The sequence below is a fragment of the Branchiostoma lanceolatum genome, chromosome 9, assembly GCF_035083965.1.
Source record: "Branchiostoma lanceolatum isolate klBraLanc5 chromosome 9, klBraLanc5.hap2, whole genome shotgun sequence".
Taxonomy (NCBI): Eukaryota; Metazoa; Chordata; class Leptocardii; order Amphioxiformes; family Branchiostomatidae; genus Branchiostoma; species Branchiostoma lanceolatum.
Genome location: NC_089730.1, coordinates 3,263,234 through 3,275,463, shown reverse-complemented (window position 1 = coordinate 3,275,463; position 12,230 = coordinate 3,263,234). Strand labels below are relative to the sequence as shown.

Here is a 12,230-nt window from a genome sequence, read left to right as displayed (position 1 = left end):
AACATATCCCGTCGAGCCGGTTTTATCCACCGTCATTAACTGCTCTGTCTCTGTCAGTTCCGATCCTGGGTCCGTGAGGATCTGTGTCGTCGTGAAAACACCGTGCAGTCCGTTGCAGTGTTGTATTTCGGTAAGTACTGTCTTTGACTACATTTACCGGTACTTATTTATACCATCGCCATATGAGGCATGCAACCCTACAGACTAGAATTTAACCGAAATCTGAGGTAATCACCGTCCAGAGTGAGTCACAACCCTATGCTTTATTTGTAGCCACTAAATGTATATCGGGTTATGTCATCCAGGTTGCAGTTGATGCTGGAAAGATTTTGGAATATAAACATTTTGAAAACATTTGTCCTTTTAGCAGTCCTTTCTCCATTTTTTTTAGCTTTGTGTTACCTTTATTCGGGCCAAATTAAATCAGATTGTCTGGTAAGGGAAGAAAAAATCGTTCACAGACAAATTCTCACTTTCAAGTCATGTTACATACCGCGCTTTTACTTTTTTTTTAATGCAAGGTTTCTCTGTGATATGTTCTATGCACAAGTTTCGGTCATCGAATCCAATATTTGATCAAAAGAAATAATTGAAATGAGATATTTTTTTTACAGCTATTCGCTCATCATGGAAAGCAGAGCCAAAGAAGAAGAGAAGTCGGACACGTCTGGAGAAGGTTCGACACACATGGATCAACAGTACGGAGTAGACGAGAGTGAAAACTGTGACAAGCACAAAGTAGAGAAACAATACACATGTGAGGAGTGTAATAGGCACTTCAATAGGTCGGGCAATCTGAAGAGGCATATGAAGATTCACACTGGTGAGAAACCGCATGTGTGTAAAGTGTGCAACAGGCAGTTTAGTGAGCTGGTTACTCTAAAGGAACACATCCGAACTCACACAGGTGAGAAGCCTTACCAATGCGTAGAGTGCAATCGAAAGTTCCGTCAACATGGCAAGCTAATGTTACACTTACGGACTCACACTGGTGAGAGGCCATACCGGTGTGAGGTGTGTAGCAGGCGATTTTCTAGACTCGGTATTCTGAAGGCGCATATAAAAACTCACACGGGCGAGAAACCGTTCAAGTGTAAAGAGTGCAGCATGCAGTTCAGTCTGCAGGGTCCTCTGACAGCGCACATGCGGACGCACACAGGGGAAAGACCCTACGGGTGTGGAGAGTGTGGCAAGCAGTTCATTGCATTGTCAAATCTCAAAAGACACATGCGGACTCACACTGGTGAAAAACCGTACAAGTGTGAGGCGTGCAGCAAGAAGTTCAGTGATCTCTATTCTCTGAAAGTTCACATTAGAATCCACACTGGTGAAAAACCGTATAGCTGTGAGCGGTGCAGCATGCAGTTCAGTAAGCTGTCTGGTCTGAAGAGGCACATGCTGACTCACACTTGTGAGAGACTCTAAAATGGATAAAAATCTTTTGCCATTTTAATCTATTGTGTAAAGATTGCACCAAATAGCTTGATATAGACAAGTTAATCTTGGTTTTTTTCAATGCCAGTTACCTAATGTTGATTTAACTATTCTACCAATGTGACGTCCGGTGTACTGTTTTTCACATAGGAATACACAAGACTATATCAGAGTAAAACCTAAGGGGTGACTTGATTACAACATATACTTGCATGATTCATACTTTGTTGGTTGTAACTAGTATTAAATGTGACAAAGGAATGTAGAATATTTGGGGGAAAATGACAGGTAGCTACATACAATGTAACAAGACACCGTTCGTTTGGGGTAAGAGCGGTGGCGTAATTTGTCTGAACGTTGTCTAAGTGAACTTCTTTTCTGTTCTTGTTACCAGAGTTGTCGCTGCGAATAATATGCTAGGTCATTACCGTTTGCATATTATAGTACAACCGGGTCTTGTTTACATTAAGTTACTTAAGTTTCAATGTCATCTTTTAACTTATCGTTAACTATTGCTATTTGCGAAATTGCCCCTTCTTCTAACTATGCTACCAGTTCATTAGTATTATAGCAAATATGTGCACTAGAAAATACTTTTGGTGTTCTTGCATATTCTTAATTAGTTAACAGCACTAACATAACATGCTAGAGATTTTGTCAGTTTTGAGCATTTCAGTTTGTCAATAAATCACGACATTTGATCTGTTTTTGTCTTTCATACTTTTTTCTGAATAATGTTTTCTTTAAGACTTGCTTTCTTATGCTGCGCCCCTTTAACAATCATTATGGTAGATTTGAGAATATGCTCCGCGATGTAAAAGCACGTTTAGAAGAATCCAGAACATTACATAAACGTAGTTTTGAGGTTCGGAATCTTTGAGAAACAGAAGACAAACACACCGTAATAACGCGTGATTAGACAAACACGAGAAACTAAAACGTAAACAAATTTAAACCTTTCCAGCTATGCCAAAAATAATTACTCAAGCAACTGGATAAAATTTTGAAACAGTCAGACGTTTCAGACAGCATCCACTGTTTTTCGTCAGTGACTAACGATAGGACTGAGAACACAAGGTTTTATACCAAAACTCTGAATAGATATGTTAATGAGGTTAAGCTTTCCAGCTATATTCCACCATTTTTTTTTTGTCTTTGAACTTTGAACTTTGAACTTTATTCACCTTTGAAGCGGTGGCACATCGGCAGCGCCGAGTGCTAAAAGTACATACTTAACGCAGATTGAGATATCATAGTTAACCAATATACAAAATCTAGTCGAGAGTATCGAAGAGTAAAAATAAAGTAACAGTATTAGCTGGTGCATGGGAGCCAAAGAAGTTCATAGAAGTAATATTATAGCAGTAAAAATAAAATATAGATAAAATGATAGCAGATAAATGGTAAACCTTAACTAACATTTCAATACCTAGCTGAGGCAGGAAACAATGGAATTTATATACTAAAAACAAACGAAATTTATATACTAAAAACAAACGAAATTGATATGAATAACAATACACAACTCGAGGGGAGTATGATAAACAGTGCCAGCTGGGTGGCAGGTGGATTACTTATTTAACCATAGTGGTAGGGGGGGGGGGGCGGGGCAGGTGAAAATAATATAAATAATAACAGTGGAGTCTTGGCAGTAATCTGGGTGTAAACAGTTAGTGCGAAGAGCTATAACGGGCTAGGTTTACATGTAGCTGTGGTTTGAGGATATGATGTTACATAGTAACTGATAACAATTAACAGAGAGTAGTGAGATTTAACAATGATAAACCATAGTAGTCGTGTAACTATAATAGGCATAACAAAAAGTAGGCTGGGTGACAAATGGTCTACATAAGCAACATAGCTGGTTTTTAGACAATCAATTTGAAAATAATAGTAGAGATCACATGGAGTGGATAGAGTAGTTACATAGATGTAAGGTTGCATAAAACTGAACTTAATTAAAACTGTACATTTAGTGATGTGGAGATGGAACACAGTTGGCCTTAACATTAACTTGTGGTGTTGCAGCTCCTTGTAAGCCATGCGTTGTGGATGTACCTCTTAGCAAGTACATCAATGATTGTATCCCATGGACCCTTGTATCCTAAGAGTAGATGTTTTTTCATTTCAGTGTTACTAGATGTAAATGCTTCCCATAGAAGAACTCCCCCTGCCTGTGTGAGTTCTGTTTCAAGGCTGGTGAATAGGGAGACTCTTTCTCTGGTATATTTAGGACATATGAATAGGAAATGATGTACTGATTCTTCCTCTTCCAGGTTGCAGTTGGTACATTTTCCATTTCCTTTGTATTTTTTCCACGATAGTTTTCTACCTTCTAATTCTAAAACTTCTGCTCTGGCTTTGAATTTTGATATACTTCCATCTGTGTTTGTGGAGTCTTTTAGATAGTCTTCAAATCTGGGCTCATGCTTGTTACTGATCACAGTCTGTTTACTAGAGGCCATGGTGTTTAAAAAGGTGTCTTTCTGTTGGGCGGTATGTATTCTTAGTGCTGAGTTAACCCAGTGTTTGTTGATAGGTGAGTGGTTACACCATATGTGGTCCAGTCCTATAGATGTGAGAAGATTTTTCATGTGCTTAACCCAGTACCATTGTATAGTTTTCCCTTTCTTCATCATATCAAAAATTTGAAGAAGTACTAGTTTTGGCCATCTCTGGTCTTCCATTTTTACGAGTCGGTCATAGTATTTTAGTCTAAGTTTGTCCTGTAAGCTTGTTATAGATTCCCATCCAAGTTCACCTAACACATTAGCTTTACTTGTACCATTCGGGGCTTTAAACAGGAATTTGCCAAATTGGTATTGTAAACTTTCAAGGTGGGTCCTGTCCTTAATTGACGAGGGTGCCCAGATACTGCTACCATAGTTTATGCTTGGTACAATGATACTGTTCCATAGTGTGTCACCATAAGTAAAGCGGTTAAAACTGTTGTGGCCTATTATTGTAGACTTGCATGCTGCTGTGGTTCTATTAGCCTTCTTAAGGGTCTCACTTATGTGTATACTGTCATTTAAGTTTCGAGATATATGTATTCCTAGGTACTTATATAGCTTTCACACTCTTCTAGGCTGAGGTCCCCCATCTTCCACTTCCTAGACGGATCCAGTTTCTTCCCTACTATAAGGACTTTTGATTTCTTCTCATTAAACTTAAGCTTGAGTCTCACTCCGAAGTCGGCTGTAATGTGTAACATGTGTTTAAGCATCTGTTCATTTTCAGCTAAAAGTACGACATCATCAGCAAAGAAGAGTCCACTTACTAAAGTGTCTCTGTTAAATTGAATACCAAGGCCGTGAAGTTTTAAGGATTTCGCTAGTTCGTTCATGTAAAGGCAGAACAGAATAGGGGACAGGACACAGCCTTGCTTAACACCAATATCTGAATCAAAGTAGTCTGTCTCTAGGTCGTCGAACTTAACTTTGTTTTCTACTTTCTCATAAATCTTATCTATAATATTCCACGCCTTTCCACTGATCCCATTTTGTGCTAGTACGAATTTTAGTCCATCACGCCAAACTAGATCAAAGGCCTTGGAGAGGTCCAAGAAAGCCATGTAAGTGGGTTTACCATAAGATTTGCGGATCGCGTTTAGTCCCTTTAAGCTAAAGATGTGATCCTCTGGCCGTCTGTCTTTCCTGAAGGCCCCTTGTATTTCCCCTAGGATGTTATTCTTTTCCAGGAAGTCGGACAATTGTGATTCAATTACCTTGTTGAAGATTTTGCAAACACATGATGTAAGAGTTATGCCTCTGTAATTGTTAAGATCTTTCACATCTCCACTTTTATGTATTGGAACTATTATACCTTTGTGCCAGTCTGACGGAATCTCGCCCTTGCTGTAACAGTGTTGAAAGAGAGTAGTGACTGATTTTAGCATTTCGTATCCTCCCTCTTTCAAAAATTCATTTACAATCTGGTCATCTCCTGGGGCTTTGTTGTTTTGCGTAGATTTGATTGCTGCTTCAACTGAGTCTATTGTAAAGGAAAACTCGTTTATATGAGCACTTGTTTTACACGTTAAATCTCCCGAACGGATAGGTGGAATGCATAGTTTCACTATAGTGGTGAATGTGTCTTCCTCACTGCCATGTAAAGCTTTTTCCATTTTTCCAAGGTTTTTCCAGTATTGCTTAATATTAGTCTTAAGATTCTCTTTCCCAGAAATTAGATGCTTGCTGTCTGTGTTGGTTGACCACAGAGTGCTGGGTCTCCCTTTTCTAACCTTGGGCCTAAGCATGTTCCAGAATTCCCTAGTGGCTTTCCCCCCTCTCTTATTACATTCCATCAGTTTCTGCTTCTTCATGGCCATTATATTATCCCTAATAACTTTCTTCGCTAGGTTTCTTTTTTCTTGGTACTTCTCCCATAGTTCCTCCCCGAGGTCCTGATCTCTAATGTGAGGGTCCATTTTAGTCCATACTCTATGTGCCTTATTTGCTTCTCTACGGTTAAAGATGGCTTTTTCTATCTCCTCATTCCAAACATATGGTTGTTTTCCTAACCTCATAAGCTTCTTGCCAATAGTTCTATTCGCAACCTCAATGACTTTACTCTTCCAATCGTCATATATCGCTTGAACCGGTGCGTTTTCATATGGGGTCCAGTTTTTAAATGTCTTAGTGATCTCCTCCCTGTATGTAGTCCAGTCTTGAGTGGGTGTGATGTTCCACCTAGGTATTTTCCTGTGTTTACTGTTATCCGACTGGGCGTTTGTGATGTTAAGATACAGGGTAATTACATTGTGGTCACTACCTAAGTTAAGGGTGCGTTCCTCATCAATAACGATTTTACTTATCATACTTTTCACGCTGTCAGAGAGGAATATGTAGTCTAAGGTAGATTGTTGGTCTTTGCGAAACCAGGTTATTTCTCCTTCACACTTTTCTAAGCAGTTTCCTATGACCATATCGCTGTCCTCTACAAAGGATAACAGGGCACGTCCATTGAAGTCTATTTTGTCAGAGCCATTTGGGATTAATGAACCGATTTTACCATTAAAATCTCCCATTAAGATTCTGTTATTTAACCCCATACTTTCGAGTGCGAGTGAGTCCACTAGAAGTTGGTGGAAAAGGTTTGAGACCTTATCATTGTCTGTTCCGGGGTTTGGGAAATAAGCTATACCGACAACGAAAATATCTTTCTGTCCCACACATATTTTTACCCACATTCTTTCATGCTCATCTTCCTTGGATCCTAGTATGTTGTCATCGAGAATCTGTATGTCATGTCTTACCAACAGACCAATACCCCCTCCTGACTTCTTCCCGCTATCATTTCTTCTATTTTTCCCAACCCAGTTGAAACCCTTTATACTGAGCTGTCTGTCCTCACTTAGGAAGGTTTCACATAAACCGAACATACTAAGGTCTTCTGAGTGGAGTAGGTGTACTAAGTCGGTTTGTTTTGAGGAGACCCCCCTAATGTTATTGTACCCAAAAGTAACCCCCCTTGAGGTTGACTTGCTTGTCTTGCCCCCCTTTCCCCGTCTCACCTTTTTCCTGTGCATATTTCCTTTCTTAGAAGTGTTCCTCGTAGTGTCACTGTGTTCCATCTCCACAGTTAGGTCTTCAGATGTATTTGCAGCTCTTATCTTTCTCATGGTATTTATCTCAGACCTTATATAACTGTCATTAATGTTTGATGTCCGCCTTCTAGATGGTTCAGAATGTCATATCTATTTTCAGTCTTAATCACAAAGTCCTGCGGTGGATGGTTACATGGAGTCTTATGGGTGTGTGACACGGCGGTCTCTTCTTCGCCAGCAGATCAGAAGCGGCACATTTTGGCCTTGTGCCCCAGCTGGTTACATGACTTGCATCGTATAGGGCCTCCATGTCTGCAGGCTCGTGTCACGTGGTCAGACATATAGATTTTGACCTTTCACCTCCGGAAGTAAAAACCCATGATTCTGCTTGCCCGCCATTTTAACTCAACGCTTTATCTATCCAACAATACCAACATACTGGGAAGACTATTGACGTGTCTAATATGTTGTCCGATTTACCTTTATGTAAATCAGTACATGCAAAACGTGGTTCTCTCCTTTGATTTGAAATAAGTACATGCACATTACATACAAAACCGGTTTCATCTACCCTTCATAAACCCGCCATTGACTGCCCTGTTTCTGTCAGTTCCAACCTTGAAGTCGTAAGGATCTGTGACGTCGTGAAAACATCCTGCACTAACTTTGGAGCATCAGCGTATCTCGGTAAGTACTTATAATGGTCAAGTTCCAGTTTCCTGATCATCCACGGCCCTGTGTTATAAAAAAGGTGTTACAGAAAAGAAATGTAAACATTATTGCCCGTTCTTAATCAAACAGAATGTGTATATCAAGTCCAGTTACTGGCATATAGATTTTAGAATGTCCAACTAGAGAACGGTTCCAAAATAATAAGTAAGCCGCCGCCACGTTAAGGCGGATCTCACTAATTGCAAGAGATCTGCTATAATGCTAGACAGACCAAATGTAGATTTCCAATTAGAATGATACTGTTAGCAATCACCGAGCCATGTATGTGTAGATGTTGAATAATAGATTATTAAGTCTTCATGGAAGATTGGCAGGAAGTTCACACCTTGAACTTGAAAGGAACACACGAGTTTCGTCACTATCCGCAGATATCAAATAAATTATGTTTAACGTTACATTTCAACTTACTTTCCAGTATTTTTGCTATGCCCCCTATGCAAGCAATAGTACAGGCTTGCCCCTCAAATGTTTCATATATGCAATATATGCAAATAAGAATATCCGATCCATACTATCTTTTGTTCTGTACTGAGATCCCCTAGACCGGTTTGATGGCTAGAACAAGAAGTTTCTAAAGGGCCGGACCCAATTCATGTTAAGATGCAATTGTTAGACTAAGTACTAGTATACAATATACAAGTTTGTTCACACTGGTACACAAATATATGCCAGTAATCTATTTAATCAATTTATTGAAGTAATCTACGCTGCTTATTTGTTCCAACAGGATCTGAAGTTTAATCAACATGGCTACCAGAGCTGTATCTCAACTGAAGCAAGAAGATGGAGGGAATGGGCAAGAACGAGATTCTCCTTATACCCATCAGTGTATCGAGTGCAGCAAGAAGTTTCGTTACCAGGCTGATCTGAAGAGACACTTGCGGATTCACACTGGTGAGAAACCGTACCGATGTGAGGAGTGCAACAAGCCATTCACTACGTCTGGTGAGCTGAAGAGACACACGAGAACTCACACTGGTGAGAGACCACACAGGTGTAAACAATGTGGCAAAAGCTTCATTACATCCTGTAACCTGAGGAGTCACAAGCTGACTCACACTGGGGAAAAACTGTACGTGTGTGAAAATTGCAACAAAGGCTTCAGATGTTTAGCCCAGCTGAAAAGTCACATGCGGACTCACACAGGGGAAAAACCTTACAAGTGTGAGGAGTGCAGTAGGCAGTTTACTAACTTGAGCGATCTGAGGAAACACATGCGAACTCACACTGGTGAGAAACCCTACAGATGTGAGGAATGCAGCAGGCAGTTCAGTCGACTGTTTGCTCTTAAGAGACATATACAGAAGACTCATACTGGTGAGAAACCACATGTGTGAAATAAATGCAGTAGAATCTTGTTGCAGACTAATCAGAGCCTTTTGTGGTAGGTTTAACGAAGAGGCAATTATCTGATATTGGAATCTGAAGTTAAACTGTATAATTGTGAGGAGTGCAGCCAGTCAGCTCTCTAGTGGGAGTCATTTGGTTGAATGTGAATATTAGTACTGCTTACCTGCTTGTTGTTCTGAATGCTACATTATATGTTTATTTTCCTTGATTACCAATCCAATATCCATGATCTGCGCGCAGTTTCCTATTTGCTTACATATTATGTTGATGTATTGACAGGATCCGTGGTATTTATTTTCCTTTAAGTATGTTTTTCTGTTCTTCTCATAATGTTCAAATGCAATAAAAGATAAATAAAAAAAGTTTAAATACCATTGCCATCCACTTTGACACAACTAATGTAGCAGTGTTTATCTAAGTTCAGCCTTGTTATCATTAGTCTAATTCAAGTCACCAAGGTGTTCTATTATTCGTGTCACATATCGTCATCTGACTCACAACACCTAACCAGCTAAATGTTTATTAAAACATCTTGGCCTCCGGCCAGCTTTTTTAAAAGCTTGTTTTTTTGCTTCACAATGGATGATTCACAACTTCTGCAACGCCCTCCAAATTTGGCAAAGCCGAGCGAATGGCAGTTAGTTATCCCGAAACATGCTTCATTCTGCACATGACAAACAAACGAACCCCACATGTAATAAGCTATCACTAAAATCGATTAACGCCGCTATGTTAAAACATACCACTATGTTCGATTAAGGGTGATCGTTTCATAGCTTACCAAACCATATTTTTGCAACATTGTAAATCCGAAAGCATAGACATGTACATACATGTTATAACGTTTTGAGTTTAAGCCACTTTCGTACTGTGTCCAAGTTCTCTACGGCTAAACAAGCTATCCCCTATCCCCTCCCTTACAACCAAAATATATTTACTATTATTTTCCATTTTTTGTTTCACTTGGGTGATCAGGATAAAACTTTTATAACCGGGAACACTGAACCACGATTGAGCCTGCCCATCATTTTCACCCGCCGACAGAAAGATCATTTCTCTACATCTAAACCGCTTTTTGAAGACGTTCCATTGCTCAATCGATACAACAATTATATTTATATATTGGTAAAACTATTATTGTTTGTATATTCAAAATTGAGCTGACGTAATACGACAGCATAGAAAAAGCTGAGTCATAGCCACAAGAATTTCATGGTATGTTCTACTTCTTTTCATGTAGTCTGATCTTACCTCATGCAAATCAGTGCATCCAAATCATACTACCTTTTGTTTCATGATGAACCCATAACCAATCGAACCGGTTTTATCCACCCATTCGGTCATTACGTAAACTCGTCATTGACCATTCTTTTTATGTCATTTCCGACTCTGAAGCCGTGAGCATCTGTGTTGCCGTGAAAACACAGTGCAGTCGGTTGGAGTGTTGTTTTTCGGTAAGTACTGTCTATGACTACATTTAGCGGGACTTATTTAATTTTTTTTAGTTGTGCCATGGCCATATAAGGCCTGCAATCTTATAGACTAGAATCTAATCGAAATCTGAGGTAAACACTAGTCTCTACCAGACTACCCGCGTCGGCTATAGAGAGAACATTTGCCGGGGGACTTTGGCCATGGAGAATAACGTTTCCATCCGCTAGGGTTGCCTATTGGGCCCTATCTCCGTAGCCGACTCCCTTCATACAATTGACTCTATTTGGCCAATTTCTACTATTTTCCAGCGACCGTCACCCGCAGAGACTGAGAGAGGCTGATGCCGGGCAGATTTTGGATTATAAACATTTGAAAACATTTGTCCTTTTAGGAATTATGCAAGTTTTCATTTCGTCCTGTCTTTGCTTAGTTTTGTAGTAGTAGAATGGTTTATTATTATTATTGCACAACTTTTTACAGACAACAAACAACAGCATCGCAGGTTTCCGTAGTTACCTGAATTGCGCCGGTGTTACAATGTTTAAAATCGCAAATATTTTCAACAAATTGAGGTCATTCTCTTTAAAATACATTTACGTATAAATCACGATCGCAATAAAATATTGACATAGAAGTACAGTCAAGAATCTACCATAGACTTTTTACATTACATTTAACACAAAATGTCCGTGGGTATTGCACTATCACAAGGAACTGGCAGAGTCAAAATTGTTCAGAAGCATAGCCATGTAAATCATCGGTGTTACCTTTCTCAGGACCAAATAAGATATAATTTTCTGGTTAGGGAAAAAAACATCGTTCACAAACAAATGTCTGCTTTTAAGTCATATTACATAACGCGTTTTTTTAATTTTTTTTTAATGCAAGGTTCCGCTGTGATATGTTCCATCTACAAGGTTCGTTCATTGCACCGATATATGATCATAGGCATAATTGAAGTGTGGTATTTTTCTTACAGCTATTCGCTCATCATGGAAAACAGAGCCAAAGAGAAGTCGAAAAAGTCGGGAGAATCTTCGACACACATGGATCAACAGTACGGAGTCGACGATTGGGAAAACTGTGACAAGCACAACGTAGAGAAAAAATACACATGTGAGGAGTGTAATAGGCACTTTAATAGGCCAGGCAATCTGAAGAGGCATATGAAGATTCACACTGGTGAGAAACCGCATGTGTGTAAGGTGTGCAACAGGCAGTTTAGTGAGCTGAATAGTCTAAAGATGCACATCCGGACCCACACGGGTGAGAAACCGTACCAATGCGCCGAGTGCAATCGAAAGTTCCGTCAACAGGGAGGGCTGATGGTGCACATGCGGACTCACACTGGTGAGAGGCCCTACCGGTGTGAGGAGTGTAGCAGGCAATTTTCTGGACTTGGTAATCTGAAGGCACATATAAGAACTCACACGGGGGAGAAACCGTACAAGTGTAAAGAGTGCAGCATGCAGTTCAGTCTACAGGGTCCTCTGACGGTGCACATGCGGACTCACACAGGGGAGAGACCGTACAGGTGTGGCGAGTGTGACAAGCAGTTCATTGCAAAGACAAATCTAAATAGTCACATGCGGACTCACACAGGTGAAAAACCGTACATGTGTGATAAGTGCAGCAAGCAGTTTACTGTGCTCTCCGGCTTGAAGATACACGTTCGGACTCACATTTGTGGGAGACTGTAGAAAATGGAGGAATGGATTCAAAGCTTTCAAAC

General features: G+C 39.9%; 2 protein-coding genes across 3 annotated transcripts in view; both read left to right on the top strand.

Moving 5' to 3' along the window:
* LOC136441410 (zinc finger protein 436-like) overlaps positions 1 to 2,135 on the top strand; it is a 410,847-nt gene extending 408,712 nt beyond the window's left edge. The window contains exons 1-2 of one of the 2 annotated variants that reach the window (XM_066437691.1): positions 47 to 130; positions 615 to 2,135. In XM_066437691.1, the coding sequence (XP_066293788.1) occupies positions 628 to 1,425 (798 nt within the window). In that variant the 5' untranslated portion in view covers positions 47 to 130; positions 615 to 627 and the 3' untranslated portion in view covers positions 1,426 to 2,135. Of the gene's footprint in view, positions 1 to 46; positions 131 to 614 lie in introns of those variants that run through there. The other variant, XM_066437692.1, reaches the window with a different exon arrangement.
* Positions 2,136 to 7,535: 5,400 nt separating this feature from the next.
* Positions 7,536 to 12,230, top strand: LOC136441985 (zinc finger protein 569-like). The gene is made up of 3 exons (XM_066438564.1): positions 7,536 to 7,669; positions 8,442 to 9,047; positions 11,478 to 12,230. Exons 2-3 carry the CDS (start codon positions 8,461 to 8,463, stop codon positions 12,196 to 12,198), a joined length of 1,308 nt encoding a protein of 435 aa, XP_066294661.1. The 5' UTR covers positions 7,536 to 7,669; positions 8,442 to 8,460; the 3' UTR covers positions 12,199 to 12,230.